Raw genomic sequence first — 16,940 nt, forward strand, 5'->3', positions numbered from 1 at the left:
AGGAAAATGCCTTTGAAGGTCATAAAATGCATCTGGCTGTATAAGTTCTGGTGCGTATGCTAAAATAATCAGTCACATTGCTTTACAGTCACACCTCGTACTCTTGTTCTGGAAAATCAATAAAGTGAGAAGGACAGAGACGTTGTGCATGACTATTGAAAAGAGAAAACAAAACAAAACAAAGAACCAGTAATATTCTGTGGAAATAGTCCTCAAGGAAGTGCAGACCTAGTTTTCATAAGCAGGCACGGTTTTTATCTCCACACTCATCAGCGCCTTATTAAGCTGAAGTATCCATTGTATCCCAGGCAAAAACGCAAAAAAAGCAAAAGGGCGGAGCAGTGTGCATCCTCTAGGAGCTCTGAGGCACTGGAAATTATCCACGGCCTTTGAAATGTACTTCTAAACTGCCCATTATTCACACTCTTAATGTGCTGTTCCACTGAATGTTACCAACTCTAATGGGCCTTGCCTGGGCTCCTGCCTCACCTGAAATAGTCTCCCTCTTCTAAACTGCCCACTCTGCTCTTCCCTGCATTTCAAGCACCAGCAAAGGCCCATCTGCTGGCAAAGTCATGTCTGGCTGGTGGGTGACTCAGAAAGGCTGACGGGGCTGGAGACATAGCTCGGCTGATAGAGTGCTTACTTAGCACACAGGAGGTCTTAGGTTTGATCCCCAAGACTATATAAAGCTGGGCACAGTGATACGTGGCTGTCATGCCTCACAGTCAGGAGGATCAGAAGTTTCAGATTCTTGACTACACAGTGAATTAGAGGCTGGCATGAGCTATATGAGGCCCCATGTCAGAACAAACAAACAAACAAAAAAAAAAAAAAAACAGGTCAGGCATGGTAGTATGTGCTGATAATCCCAGCACTCAGGAGACAAAGGCAGAGGGATGTGTATGAGTCTGAGGTCAACCAGATCTAATAGCAAGTTCCAGGCCAGCTAGGGTTATGTAGTGAGACCCTGTCTCAAAAAACAAACAAATAAAACAAAAACAGCAACAATGAAAGCAAAGGCTAACGGCTGGAGAGATGCATCAGTTGTTAAGAGCACTGGCTGCTCTTCTAAAGGACTGCCATGCAATCTGCAGCACCCAACCTTCTGTAACTCGAGTCCCAGGGAATCTGACTCCTTCTTCTGGCCCCTTCGGGTACTGCATGCAGGTGGTCCATCTATGCACAAAACACGCGTGAACAAAAAGAGAAAAATTAAAACAAAAGTAAAGGCTGAAGGACTGGGGCTGGGGCTAGGAGAAACAAGAGTCATTCACAAAGCTCCAGTGAGGGCCCCACACTGCTTCTGGGGTGTATTTCCAGGCTTCTGGGGCACTCTGTCAGGCCCACAGGCTGCCACTTAGAATGAGTAGGGGAGTCTGGACAAGAGAGACAATCACCATTTGTGGATAATTTGGGGTTTAGCCAATTTTTCAGGAGCAGAAGCTAGGTCCATATAGACCTATATCGAACAATGTCAAAGCCATCCAGGTCCAGAAGGTTCTGTGGCCATCTTTGCTGCTGCCTACACCATGCCTAAGTGTTTTGGTAGCATCCCTGATGGGTGCAGGGGCACTCACACACTCCCAGAGCAGCATCCCAACCGAGTCAATGTGCTCCTTGCTGTACCTCTGATGTGGAACTTTGAGCTGGAACTCATTGCGGGGGCCCTAATTCTGCCACCAGACTCCATAGCTTCATGTCCCGCGGGGTCTAAAAACGGGTAACTCTAACCTCTCAGCCTCTCTGTAGCAATCTCCACTTTTTACCAGCCCAGAGATGCATCGAGCTGTCTTTCCCTCCCATCGTGGCCGTGCACAGCATTACTCCATCGAATAAATGTGGGAATACCGGAGTTAATGGAGTTGAGTAGGCTTCTCTCCTGCAGGATTTTCCAGGGCCTTTGATCTTCTGTAAATCTCCAAGAAGGGTGGATCCACCTTAGTGCTAACACTCCAAATATGGTTAGGGACAAAAAACTGGGACTGGCGACCAAACCAGTCGATCTTGGGTCTGTGAATGCTGACTTTGTGATCCTGGCTACTTTGTCCTTCTACCTCTGGTTGTATCAGGAAACACAAGTGTCCCTTGGCCATGTATCCACATGGCCTAATTTCCAAGACCCCCAACAGACATCAAAAGACAAGATTCTTTAGTCTCTTACAGAAACTGATTCAGACTTTGTATACACACACATCCTCCTTTGTGCTCTAAATCACCTCTAGATGACTTTTTTCCCCCTGAGACTGGGTTTCTGCATAGTTTTGGTGCCTGTCCTGGATCTTGCTCTGTAGACCAGGCTGGCCTCAAATTCACAGAGATCTCCCTGGGTGCTGGGATTAAAGGCGAGCGCCACCACCGCCCAGCCTCTAGATGACTTATAATAGACAGTAGGATGAATGGACATGCTAAGTAAAAGCTGTGCTCTGTTGTTTAGGGAATGATAGCAAGGCAAAATCTGCACATGTTCAATACATGTGCAAGCATCATAGACCTAGCCCCATCACATGCCAATGACATACCAGGCAGGCAAAGCTCAGTCTAGCAATGGGCAGAGGCAAAGGAGCTGCATGTGGCAGGAGGTACCACAGCGCTACTTTGTGCTGGTAGACCCAGTGTGGCGTCTGCATGTGACAAAGTCAAATTTGTGTGATTTTTAGTTTTTTTTTTTTTTTTAAGATTTATTTATTTTTACATGCATTGGTGTTTTTCCTACATGTGTATCTGTGTGAGGGTGTCAGATCTGGAGTTACAGGCAGTTGTGAGCTGCCATATGGGTGCTGGGGATTGAACTCAGGTCCTCTGGAAGAGCAGCCAGTGCTCTCGACCCCTGGACCATCTCTCCAGTCCTTTTTTTATTTCTACCATATTTGTTTTATTTTGTTTTCATATTTTAATCTGCGGTTGGTTGAATCCATGAATACAGACCTGAACATGTGGAGGGTTGACTGAAATGCTTTTCTTGCTCTGCCGTGCTCTGGGTTTCTTATCTGGCACCCACATTCTACCCCAGTGGTTTATCTTAAATATGTCCTGGCAGCAGGTAAGGCTCTAAGATTGGAACACATTCTCTCATACAGAATGCAAGCTCTCTTCTGAGAAACTTCTGAGCACAGGGGTGGGGTTTTCCACGATAATCTCAAGTCCTAATAATCCTCAAACACATTTTAATTTAAACTACACTTAGAAGCATTTATCAGCACACCACATCACTCAGATTCCTGTGTAAATGTTGAACCAGGTCATACCTCTGCAGCCTAAAGCCAGAGTTTTACGCACAGCTTGGAGTTAAAATCCCTTCCACCTTCCCAAGAGAGACCTCGCCACCTCACTGTGATCACCTATGAAGGCTTATGCTTTCCGTGCTGATCACACCACCCTTCCAATTCCCCACACAAGACTGACACCTCAGGTCCCAAACCTCCATGCCCAAGGAACACAGCTGCTCCCTGTGTCCCCCTGTACTTGTTGAAAGGAGCAATTTCCCACTTTTTTTTTTTAAGCAAAATTACTTTTTTTGTTAAGTCTTCATACTCCTTAAAGAAATAGGAAAGCTACAGAAACTAAAAGAAGAAAATCTCCCCAACCCCACCACTGAAAGAAGCCTATTATTGATAGTTGGGCTTTTTCTTCACACTCTATCTAACAGGATAAAGAAATCTTTATCTACCCCAGGAATCCAGCTGCCAGGCTTGAGGCATTGCTTGAAAGTTGAAACACACTTGTACTTAAGGGTGCCTTAAGCAATATTCAACTCAACTTACTTCTCGAAGTAAGAATTTCAAACAATTTTATTCAGAAAAAAGATGTCTTTACCCGCCCCCATCTCAGTGCTGCTATGAAACCCAGGGTTTTGTTCATGCTACACAAGAACTCTACCAGTGAGCTATATCACCAGATGACAAGTGGGTTGTAATCTAATGGGGATGAGACAATGGCCTACTTAGTGGGTAAAACATGAAGACCTGCGTTAGGATCCCTAGCATCGAGCATGGGAAAACACGTGTGGCAGAATCCCTGGGCTTCAGGCTCAGTGAAAGACCCTGTCTCAGTAGGAAACAATGTAAGAAGGCACCCAGTGTGGACCTGCACATACACACACACACACACACACACACACACACACACACACACACACACACACACTCACACACACACACTCACATACACACACACTCACACACACTCACACGCACACACACAAATCATACAGTGTGCTAGTCACTGTAGTATAAGCTTCGTATCCTTGCTGCTAACCTAATGGATGCCCTCAGCTCCATCCCCAGTCCTAGGGAAGCAGCCCTGACCTACCAATGCCCAGATCATGCCACTTAACCAAGCATCGGTCAACTTAAACAGACATCACTGAAAAATGGTACCAGTTCAGTCTGGGGAAAACAATAAACAGTTTATAGCAGTCTCTCTTTAAGTAAAATGGAGTTATTTTGTCTTTCTCCTAAATCCATTCATATACTTAACAATCATTTACCTATTTTTAAGTCCCTGGTCTCTGCTCTACAAGGTGAAATAATTATAAAGGCAGGCACCAAGCTTCTTGAGGTCTTCAGGAATCAAGTGAGGCTCATGGTAGAAGGTTCGGATTTCTGTGTAACCATGAAGGCCAACGGAGAAAGGACTGGCAGAGACTCAGGACCTTCTGCCAGCCCTTGTTAGACATCTATGTGCCAGGCACTGTGAGTGAGAGAGAAAGCAGACAGAGGTGGGCTTCTCGGTGTCCTGGAGGGATGCTCCACCAAAAACACACCCCTGAACTCAGTGTTGAAGGACAGAACAGAGGAAAGGGTATTCTAAACAGGCAGACTGGCTGTGTGCAACATGAAACATTCGCAGCACTGCACAGCTGAGTGTGACCAATGTGCAGGCTGTCGGGAGACGGAGTGGCTGAAGTAATAGGGGTCACTCCGGGAATCTGGAGCTGATGAATATGGACCTGTCAAATTGACCTCATTCAGCCAAACATTAGCAGTGCCTCTGTGCCACGAGCTCCATGCTTCCAGAATTGCAATGAGAAAGGAGATCCTGCACAAGCCCTTGAAAGGCTCACAGGCTTGAAGGGATATGATACAACCTTGGGTCCCTGGTGCCTTTATCTGCTCAGCAGTTAGGTTACCCATTTCAGTCTCTGCTGGACTGGTTAGAGGGAACTCCTAAAGGAGGTCAGTTAGGTACATCCAACCATCATCCCACAGGACACATATGGACAAGGATATCCATAAATTCAGTCCAACACAGAATCTTAAAAACTTTATTATTATTATTATTATTATTATTATTATTATTATTATTATTATTTGGGGTTTTGTTTTTAAAGACAAGGTTTCACTGAATAACAGCCATGGCTGTCCTGGAACTCGCTCTGTAGACCAGACTGGCCTTGAACTCAGAGATCTGCCTGCCTCTACATCCTGAGTGATGGGATTAAAGGCATGTGTACCACCACCAGTCCTTAAACTTTCTTAAAACCTGAGTTTTGTGTGTGTGTGTGTGTGTGTGTGTGTGTGTGTGTGTGTGTGTGTGTGTGTGTGTGTGATTTTCTTTTGTAACTCAATTGCATAGTTCTCAACTATGAACTTTACAGATGACTATCTTGTGCGCCAGTACCCAAAGGTTGCATACCCCTGGTAGATAGCCCATTAGAACACATCACTCTTTACAAACCCTCTTGGGTATAAGATGATTATGAGGGTCTCTCTTTACCTCAGATTCCTGGCCCTTGACCTCCTTCCCTAGACACACACACACACACACACACACACACACACACACACACACTTATGGGAAGTGTAGCCAGAGGGTTGGAAGTCTTGCCAAATCAAATTGGGAGCTTCCAATGGCTGCCTAGCATCTTGCGTGGAATAGGAGCCTGGGTAGTCCAAGCATGACTGTCACTGAGCTGAGCAGAGACACACATACAAGAGTGCCATAGTCACAGCCATGTTCTCCACTGCTTCCTCCCCAGCAATTTTCACCTTTGTAGACATTGAGCTCAATCCCCAACCCACCCTCGCCACAGCCATGCTGCCCTGTCCTTGGCTCATTTGATCCAGATCTCCTGTTCCCCCGACCTTACACTAAGACCTCCCACCATGCTGGCACACATTAACAAGTCGATAAATGTTTCTGTGATAACAAATGGATGCTAAACTCTGACTTCCTATTCACCACCTGTGCCCCTGCCTCTATCTTCACTCTGCGTCTTTGAACCTAGCTATTAATAGGGCCTGGGAGTAGATTACACACACACAGCTGCCTTGCCGGATGGTGTATCCCTGAGTCTCTGCAGAAAGCCGGTTGGGAACACCCAGCTCATGCAGCTTACCAAGCAGGACATGGGCCCTTTCCATCATCAGAGTCATGGTAATGTATGTAACTCACTTGCTCGCTCATCAAACATTTATTGAGGCCATGCTATATGTCAGGCACAGAGCTGAGAATTAACACAGAAATGAAAAGGACACAGAGAGGGGCTGTAGAAATGTATGTCAGGGAGGCATGGATGCTGCAGGACCATCTGAGAGACTCAGGTGGGTAAGGCTTTGAGCACCACAGAACACAGCTGATGAAGCATTTCCTTTTGTTCTTTTTTGAGACAAGATCTTATATAGTCTGTGTTGCTTAAGGATGGCCTTGAACTTCTCATCCTCCTGCCTCTACCTCCCCAGTTTGGGGGTTACAGATTTATGCCACCATACCCAGTATTTATGTGGTGCCAGGGATTCCGCCCCACCAGGGCTTTGTGAGCAGTATGCAAGCAGTGAGCTACAGCCCCAGCCCACAATCAGAACATTAATGAGAGGCGAGGGTACGCATAAAGCCAACCACTGAAGACTTTCCTTTCGCAGTGCAGGGGTTCAAACCTAGGACATCACACATGCTATTCCTGTGCTCCTCCTCTGAGCTATCCTCCCCACCCCCCAAACACATTTCCCTCTGCTTTTCAGTTACGGAGGAGTCAATCATAGAGGGTGACATCTATTATGCACCTCCTGTATGCTATGTGCTTTGTTTTGGATTCCACAGGCACAAAAGCGCATTGAAGTGGCTTGTGGGCTCAGGCTGGGGGTGGGTGGGTGCAAGGGGTAAGCATTTGCTCTTGTTTTTGCATGTGGCTAGTTTCAGGCCAGATAAGCCATGCTGAGACAGAAAATTTCAAAAAATAATTAAACCAGTTAAAAAGCAAAAGAGCACTGGGATTGAAGCCGGGTTTCAGAGCCAATTTCCAAGAAGTCATTTCATCATCAGAGAACATCAAACGTGCATTCCACTCTGGGCTATGCAAATTCCAAAAGAATAATACCTCACATTTGCATAATGCTTGATGTTTTTCAAAGTGCCTTCCCAGTTATTAATCTACAGCAGGCTTTATTACCACTAGAAACATAAATTGAAACTCTCTTCCAACTCTATTATTTTTTCCACTTTCCCCTTAAAACCCGGAGAGACCTAAATCCAGGTGGTTGGGAATACAGGGGCAACTCTAGGAAGTGTAGCTGACAGGCTGGATAGACACAAATGTAGCTCATGGTGAGGTCTTTCTTTTACAGTCATCACTGGGGCCGGATTAAGAAATCCGCGGTTGAGTTTAACAAACCCGCCAGGGAGAGACTGTGTAGCTTAAATGTGAGATTCTTTCAAGATCCCCAGCTTCACGGGCACTGCACCTTGTACCTCGTTTGGAACGTATTCCCTTCTAGAACATATTAGAACATTAGGAAATTCATTCTGCCACTTTGTCCTTAAGCCTGCACACACCCCTATCACCAGCTTGCTACAGAGTTTGTTCGCCAAAGAGCTTCCATGTCTTTAATGTGCTGTGAACCAAGAGGCTGAATCTGTTGTAAACCCAACATGAAGACAGGATTTCAAAGAGCAAGGTGAGACGATATGACAGGGCTTGAGGAAACACTCTCAGCCATACCTAATGCCTTTCCAATTTTCTTCTTTTTCCATCTCTTTCAGACTTAATTATGTGTAGCGTTCTCAGTCACTGAATCACCAGCATTTCCTCACACTTGAATCTCATGCATTTTAGCGAAAGATTAACCTGTCTGTTTGCTTTTAATTCTGAAGCTGTGTTAATACCCAACCCCCTCTAGATTAGACAGGAAGACAAACACATGCCCGCACACCCCACCTGGCACCACAGGCTCCAGGGCCGACATTCTAGCCATGTCACACTCCCTAGGGTAGGCTGCACTTACCATTTCAGGAGGGCCAGGAGAGCCACAGACAGGGTCAGAGTAACCATGGTGCCACTCGCTTCCCACTTGAGAAACCCCAAAACTTCCATTGTTCCTCTGAGACCCCAAAGGGGTGGTCGTCTGGAGGACAGAGAGCGTTGATCTCCTGCCTCTGAAGGAGTTCTGATCTGTATGCAGGTGGTGGAGAAAGAAATGGGAACCAGCAGCACGTCCCATCAAGTGGGTCCCCAAATGTGCTCTTTCTCAGAGTGTGCCTTTATAAAGAGGAAGGAAGCAGAGGGAGAAACAAAGGGTTTCGGGGAAAGGCAATGAATCAGCAACTTGATTTTCTTGATGACTGTGTTGTGAATAAACATTTATGTTAGCTTCCCCCAGAAACAACAACAGGGCCCCATGATCACTGAGAAGCAAAATGGTTGTAACCATTGGCTGCTCCTCTAATAAACATTCCTCAGGGAAAGAACTCCTTTATGGTTTCCCTCTGTACACCTTTATCAATCCATACTTCAGGGATGACAGATCGGGGCATTCTGGATGTCTTACAGAACCCAGGGACCAGACACCAGCTGGATGGAAAACACTATCTGCTTTGCAGACAACTACCTCAGAGTTCATTGGTTATCAAGGGGAACCCCCTGGCTCAGAGGTGTACTCAGAGTTTTGGTGCAGACCACAGATCCTGCCTCGGGTGGGTGCTGTCAGCATGAGTTGGCGGGTTTCTTGGTTGTCTAAGAGCTCATGCACAGTCATGCATGGGTTGATTGTTCTAGCTCTGAGCTGATCTGATAAAAGCCACTGAATGATTTTATTTGCTTAGTAGTCAGTGTGTTTTATCTTGAGAATAGATAGAAGGCAGGGTGAGGAGAGAACCACCCTTATAGCATGTATGAAGCCAGTGTCTGCCATACTCACACATGGTGCTGGCACCTAATCCTGGAGAATTTTCTTTGCAGATGGGTGAACGGTAAACATGTCTACAAATAAAGAGATAATTACTAGTGGAGAACAGTGTTGTGAAGGTGCTAAAAATGGAGCTGTGAGACAGCCTGTGGGATGACCCACTAGGAGGTATAGTGCAGGAAAACTCTAGAGGACAAAGCTGTCAGCTGAGGATTGCCTGTGAAGGAGCATTAGTGGCAGACAAAGAGGGCATGGATGGAGGCCCGAGGCTGGGGAAATCTTCCTATAGCTGACTGCAGCAAGACCCATGAGCCAAGAGTACAGAAGTCCCACTGGGGAGGTAGTGGAGGGAGAGAGCGGGTGTCCATAGAGGCCAGACATCCCCAGTGCCACAGTCAGAAGCCTCACTTTATTCCCTGTGCCATATGTACATTCCTCACAGGTCCTTCAAGCTACAGCTGAGAGAGTCCTTGCAGAGAAAAGCAGAGAGATCACTCTAGAGACTGCTGCCTTCATCCAGCGACGAAGAAGCTTGCTGTAGACTAGGGAGCCAGAATGGAGCTGATGGATGGGAAAGAGATGTGGGGGTGAATCTAGGTGGACTGATGTGAAAGGGGGGTGGAAGACACCACCTCTAACTCCTCCTGTGAGCTCCAGGTGGGTGTGGTGACACACAGAAAGGGAGAAAGCTGAGGAAAGGTATTAGGGGAATCAAGCTTTATTTTGGGCCTGTGAGGTGGAGATGCTTAGGGGCGTATGAGTAGACTGCCGAGTCAGAACAGAACCCTTGTAAGAGTCAGTCATGACCATGCCATCTGTGGAGATCCTGCTACATGTCAGTCACTAGTCCCCAAGCCATCATGTGTTCCAATTCATGCAACCCTCATGCTCAGGCTTAGCAGGGCAAGCCTGAAGATTAGTCCCATTTTACAGTAGAATAAACTGAGGCATGTGTGTGACTTCAAAACCTCTTCCTTAGATGATGATATTCAAATGTGGAAGTCCTCCATACACCCCTGGCTATGAATTACAGACGGATCACTGTACTACTGGAAATGAAAGATTGCAGTTCACAAGTTCTTTCCCAGCTCCCAGAATGCCTGCCTTCTCATTGTGGATGCCTATTTTGTGGCCCCAATCCAGTGGCCCATCTGGATTCAGATGTCCCAGCACCTTTCTCTCTGTGTCCCATCCCACCAGTCTCTATACTGTGATGTCAATAGGCCTACGTGCTCTCTCTCTCTCTCTCTCTCTCTCTCTCTCTCTCTCTCTCTCTCTCTCGCGCGCGCGCAACTTAAGGAGCTACCATTCAGAGCAACAGCAAGTGCTGTGGGACAGCAGCAAGTTCATGGCCATGGACTCCGAGGAGGAGGGATGATCTCAGATGTGACTGAACTCAGTGAGTGAACTGTCAGACCAACACTCAGGGAATATGTATATATAATCCCCCCTAAGGAGTCCAAGGTGAAATAAGTGTGAGAAAGATTGGTATAAATAGCAATAAGTAAGTTTATTTACCGTAGGGCTGCTCAAAGCTGTGAGGCTGCTGATGTGCCCTGGGAAGGCCAAGAGTGGGATGTGGCAAGCATCATGGCCCAAGTGCATTTGACCACAGAATCCTCCTTCAGAGGCATTTGTTAACATACCCCGGATGGAATATGCTAAGGAATTTGCTTTGAGAAATATTGATCATGGCAAAATATTAGTTATAAAGGAGGAAGCAGAAACTCAGAAAAGAAGACTGACTAGAATAAGGCTCCATAGCTGTGTCATGATACAAGCTGGGTCACCCATCCCATCCTGAATGTGTCCCTCACCTCACGCTGTGGGTGTGGTACGCTCACACCTGGCACGCCCCTCCCACTGCTCACTGCCAATGCTTTGGTATGCAAAGTGGCCAGTCCAGAGATGTCCAGCTTTCTGAGGGGCTACCCACTCCCCTAGGGACACTAAGTTCATGTGATTATCCTCGTAACAGTTCTGGAAGTCTCCCTAAGTGATGTGCGATCTGTCGAAACAGCAAGTGCTATGAAGAGATGGTGTTCTGATTAGTTTCTGTCAGAGTGACATAAACCTAAACATACCTGGGCAGAAAGAATCTTAATTTAAAAACTGCCTCCGTAGGATTGGCCTATAGGCAAGTCTATGGGGTACTGTAGTCTTGCTTAGTGATGAATGTGGAAGGGCCGAGCCTGCTGTGGGTGGTGCTACCCATGGTTAGTTGCTCCTGGGTTCTATAAGAAAGCAGGCTGAGCCAGGCAGTGGTGGCGCACACCTTTAATCCCAGGCTTGGAAGGCAGAGGCAGGTGGAACTCTGTGATTTCGAGGCCAGCCTGGGCTACAGAGAGAGTTCCAGGATAGGCTCCAAAGCTACACAGAGAAACCCTGTTGAAAAACAAAAACAAAACAAAACAAAAAAGAAAAGAAAGAAAGAAAGCCGGCTGAGCAAGCCATGGAGAACAAGCCAGTACTCCTCCTCGGCCTCTGCATCAGCACCTGCCTTCAGTTTCTGGCCTGACTTCCCTGGATGATGGACTACACACTGTAAGATAAAATAAACTCTTTCCGGGGTTGGGGATTTAGCTCAGTGGTAGAGCGCTTGCCTAGTGAACACAAGGCCCTGGGTTCGGTCCTCAGTTCTGGAAGAATAAATAAATAGATAGATAGATAGGTAGATAGATAGATAGGTAGATAGATAGATAGATAGATAGATAGATAGATAGACAGATAGACAGACAGACAGACAGACAGATAGATAAATAAATAAACAAACTCACTTTTCCTTCCCCAAGTTGCTTTTGGTCACCGTGCTTTATCGTGCAGTAGAAAACTAGGCCATGCCCTTCCTGTGTCTGCAGCAGGGCAGCGATTAACACTCCAAGGACTGGGGTAATCTACTAACCAGAATTGGGGGAGGGGGGCGGGGAAGGTCGGAAATAAGTGGCCTACAGGGTTTTCAGTGGGAAAGTAACATAACTAAGGATGTATTACAAGTCTGAAGTTCATGAAGCAATGCAGGGACACTCTGCTGACGAACTAAAGTACAGCCCCCAATGTGTCATTACATTTTCCCATGTGGGAAGGAAAACCTCCTTGGATCCACACCACTTTACCTGCTATGAAGTATTTCTCCCTTCCACATCCGAAGAAAGGTGTCAGCGACTACTCATGACTCTACTCCATGGATATGTCGGGAGTCAATTAGCCGGTCTTCCACTCAGTGGCATCTACATTGTTTCCAGTTTTCTTGACTTCAAATGTGCTCTTTTTTTTTTTTTAAGATTTATTTATTTATTATGTATACAGCATGTATGCCTGCATGCCAGAAGAAGGCACTAGATCTCATTGTAGATGGTTGTGAGCCACCATGTGGTTGCTGGGAATTGAACTCAGGAACTCTGGAAGAGCAGCCAGTGCTCTTAGCCTCTGAGCCATCTCTCCACACCCAAATGTGCTCTTAAAAGTGAGATTGCTGGGTACAAAAACAAGTGTTTCAAAAATACTGGGAAGCGTTACCCTATGTCCAAGCAGCATGGCTTCCTGTCCCCTAATCCCTAGAACTGTGTGTGAAGGGGTCCACTGAGACCACATAGTGGTTACCCCAAGGAGCCTTTCTCTTGTTTCCACCCTCTGAGTCTGTCTTCTTTCCCTCCTACCCCAAGGCAGACATCTCCCCAAAGTTGAGTCACCTGTTTTGACTTAAGTCTTGTGTTTCTTTTTAAAGCTTTTCCTCCATAAATTCTGTGATATTCCCTCCATCTTCCCTGTGTTTAAAAACTGCATGTGTGGATGTGTAAGCGGTGTCTTCCTTCTCTGTGGAAAGGTCCCAGCTGCTCTGCGCTAAGCTTGAGGTCTCTGACGGGAAAGCAAGGCAGAGGTGAAAAGAGACATCTTCAGGGAATGCTCATTGCCAGACAACCCTAGAGAAAGGGGTGTGATACCCCTTTAGCACTGTGTAAGCACCTCTACACATCACCTCAGAGCAACCCCAGGAGGAGGTGAGCAATGCTTTTCACCCTTGGGCTCCAAGCTGCGGAAACTGGGTGTCAGTGATGTCAGACCTGACCTAATACTGTCTGAAAATGAGGCTCTCCATGCCTTCTAGAGGCCAGGCTCAAGCCCTAGTCTTCTGACTCTAAGCCCATCAGAGATTCTCTCTTTTCCCGCTAAAACTAACATCCCGTCTGGGTCTTGGGAAAATCCACTGTTTGTGCAGTAAGTCCATGGTTGGACATTTGATTTTTCTATGAAGTGCAGAGTTATGCATTTACAAAAAGTGACCTGCTCCTCCTCCTTGCAGAAGACAGTGGGGCCCCTGGGAAAGACTCAAAACCTCAGCTGTCCCAGTTCAGTCCCATCTCCTCATTGTCTCATATACTTTAGAGATGCCCTGTCCAGTTTTGGAGAACGTACTGATAATTCTTAGGCACTAGGCACCAGGATTAGAATCTCAATGTACAGGAGCTAGGGCTTGCCAACAAGTTCATTTCCAAGGATGAGCAAGGGGATCCTAATGCCTAAGTTCCATCAGCATTACAGCTTTGATGACAGGAGTACGTACAGGGCACAGAGGGGATAAAAAATCAGAGGGAAGGAGATTGGTGGAAGGTTTAAAACAATTGAGACTGAACATCAAGGTCATTGTGGGTGTGCCCAGCAGAGGAGCACAGCCCACACCGAATCAAAGGCTTTGGAAGTTGGGGGTCAAGGGGCAGAATGGCAAGATACTCTGAGCCAGATCATGCAAGGCATTGTGGGCCAGCCAAGAAATGGACACTTCATTCTGGAGTCAGAGATAATCTGCAACAGGAGATAAAAAGTAGGTGGCAATGTGATCACATTTGCTTCTAGAAACATCCATCAAGAGGTAGATGGAATGGTTTATACCTTTGAGGAGTCCAGCCAAGAGGCTATGGGCCAACAAGGCAGGAGATGCTGCTCTGGGTCAGGAGACATGGAAACTTGTGAGGAGGGTTAGCTTTGAGGGCACTGGAAAGGCAGAATAAACAGCATTCTGTGTGTTGCATACGGGAGGGAGGTGAAGGATGTCAAGGGTAATCCCTGACCTTCTGACTTCTCCACTGAGCCCTTGAGGGTGTCATGCAGCTCAGTGAGGATGGGGTGGTGGTGCTCAGGGGGTGTCCAGGAAAGAGACTGGGTAAGGGAATGGCTCAGAAAGTAGCAGACCTATAGCAGTGAGGAGAACCTGGGGCAGGAGAGCGGTTTCCATCTTGAGAGCCGTTTGCATGTGGATGGGTATGGCGAGCCATTGACTAAACCTTGCCACAGAGCACACAGAACGGAGACAGTGTTGAGAAATAGACTGGAGAAAGATGATAAGACGGAAAGGCCCGGAAGATGGCTCAGCTGATAACACGCTCGCTGTGCAAACAAGGGGGTCCAAGTTCGATACCCACAACCCACACAATGGAGCCAGCTGTGGGGGCACAAGCGTAAATAAAGTCCCAGAGCTGGAAAAGCAGAGGCAGGTGAATCCCTTATGCCTGCTGAGCAGCCATCCTGTCCTCCTGAGAAAGTCCCAGGCCAATGAGAGACTCTGTCACTGAAACCAATGTAGATAATATCCCAAGAAACTACACCCAAGATTGACCTCTGACCCTCTCACATGCATGTACACGTACACACACACACACACACACACACACACACACACACACACACACACACACACACACGGTGAGTCCAAATCTTCACACTGCGGCCCTCTAACTCAGAAGGTCCTAGAAAGTTACATCACCCCTCCAGGTCTGTGTCCCCACTGCTCAGGGGAGTGGGGACAGTGCCGTGTGCCATGTGACTGCTCCAGCAAAACTTCCCACACAGCAAGCACTTGACGCAAGCAATCTCTGTTTACCGAAGCTACCACACGGAATGGCCAAGGACATTGGCTGACCCAGAGAGGCCAAGTGTGGTGGCTCCCAAAGTGTCTTAGGATCTGGAAGTTGGGTCATTATGCCCACCCTCATGATGGCTCTGGGAGTGGTTATGGGGTGGGGGTGGGGGGAGTCAGAGTTAGAGAAAAGTAGGCTGAGAAAGGGCTGAGCTGGGTGCCACTATCTGTGCCTGGCATGATGTGGGCTGGAACCTGCACTTGTAGACTTGGGAAAGACGGCAGCCATCTGTGTGTGTTCCCTGCCTGTGATAAGGGCAGAGCTCGCTCTCTCTCTTTGCTTTGGGGTTGCTATGGAGATATGGACAGGTGCGTAAACAGCTTTAAGGTCTATGTCAAATCTTGATTTTGTGTTGGTTGTGAGGGCAGGGACCATATTTTCTATCTCTTTGTACAACCTTACCGCCTGTCGCCTCGTCATCTCTTCTGCTCGCTGACTGTCATTAACATCCTCGGGCCGATCACTCCTCAGTCTGTTCTCTCCAGCTCCATTCTTATTCCTGAGTTTGAGACCAAGACTTCCAGCTGCCCCCTGGGTCCCCTCTGATGCTGCCGACTGGAAATATCCGAAACTAGATTCACGGCTGCGGCTTCCACCCTGGCTTCACCTCACCCACATTCTGTCTCTGGAGCTCCAAGCAGAAGCTGGGCTTAACCTTGACCTTTACTTCCCCCTGCGCCCCCACCTCTCACCACACATAATCACTAATGCCCGGGGATTCTCCCCACTAAGTCTCTCTCATTATGCCCCGCAGGTCCCCACTGCAGCCCACACCACCGGCTCCTTGGCGGCTGCTCACGTCAGACAGCAACCTAAGCCGTGAGAACCCTGGTCTGATGAATGAACAAGATTTCTGACCCCATTGTGCTTGTGGTTAGAGACACGCCCGCTCTTCCCCCACCGACTCTCTCCATGCTCTCCTACTAGTTCCCACGCCTCTAGGTGGCCTTCCGCTTCTCGTTCATTCTCTTAACTGTGACGCCGCTGGATTTGTACGAGGTGTTGACTGCTTCTGCTCTGTGTGCCTAGAGAACGTAGAGAATGCTAGCAGCCCTGAGCAAGGCTTGATATTGGACTGGATGATGTAGGAGAGATGTGAGATGGTAGCTGATTCTCTTCTAAGGAGTGGGGGAACCATTAAAGAGCTTCACGCAGGGTGCTCGTTAGGCCAACTGTCTCCCATCTGGTCTCATCAGATGATACCCTAACACCCATATGTCAACATCACACAGGTCCTTCCGTCACACGAGGAGGCTGAAGTGTCACCATCATTTAGATTTTGACTGTGCATGTCATCAGAAGGCAGTCGACAGTGTCGTCAACCACAGGCTGCTCTTGATGCTGCTCTCTAGATATGGCCGAGCCTGCCTCCTTCTCAGCTCAGCCTCTCCATCAATTCATGTCACCAACCATCATAGCCTGGGAGCTGTTGGCACTTCCTAAATGGTCGGAGAGTCTCTTTTGGCACGCCTCAAGGCTGAGTGTGGCCACATGTTGACAATGAGACATGGCTTTGCCCACGAACATGCAGAGTCAGCAGATGGCTCCACTGCCTTACAGCAAGTCAGGGAGCTTTCAGCAAGCTAGAGCCTGGAACATTCCTTCGTCACCGCCCAGTCACCAGGCAAGCCAGGCACTGAGGAAACAGACCGCATGCCTAGGAAGCAGAATGCATAATCTACAGAGGTTGACAGCAGCACCACTCTTGGCCTTCCTTAACTTGCCAGCACTGGGACATCCCACCACGGGGTGAGAGGGCACTGTGACTTCTACACAGGACCAAAGGACCAATAAGAACAGCTCATAGGGCAGAAGATGGGTTATCAGTCAGGAGTTTGGGTAGCAGCGGCCTCAGTGCATAGCGGGACCCTGTTGTCCCCACCGCAGAATGGCAATGGGAATTGGA

The 16,940-nt window shown here is 47.6% G+C and overlaps 1 protein-coding gene across 1 annotated transcript in view; it reads right to left on the minus strand.

The window, feature by feature from the left end:
- Tbxas1 (thromboxane A synthase 1) overlaps positions 1 to 8,476 on the minus strand; it is a 172,235-nt gene extending 163,759 nt beyond the window's left edge. Inside the window, exon 1 of the mRNA XM_036182150.1 lies at positions 8,223 to 8,476. Coding sequence (XP_036038043.1) covers positions 8,223 to 8,311 — 89 coding nt within the window. The 5' untranslated portion in view covers positions 8,312 to 8,476. The remainder of the gene's footprint in view (positions 1 to 8,222) is intronic.
- Between the last annotated feature and the right edge of the window lie 8,464 nt (positions 8,477 to 16,940).

This window comes from Onychomys torridus, chromosome 3 (assembly GCF_903995425.1).
Source record: "Onychomys torridus chromosome 3, mOncTor1.1, whole genome shotgun sequence".
Lineage (NCBI taxonomy): Eukaryota > Metazoa > Chordata > Mammalia > Rodentia > Cricetidae > Onychomys > Onychomys torridus.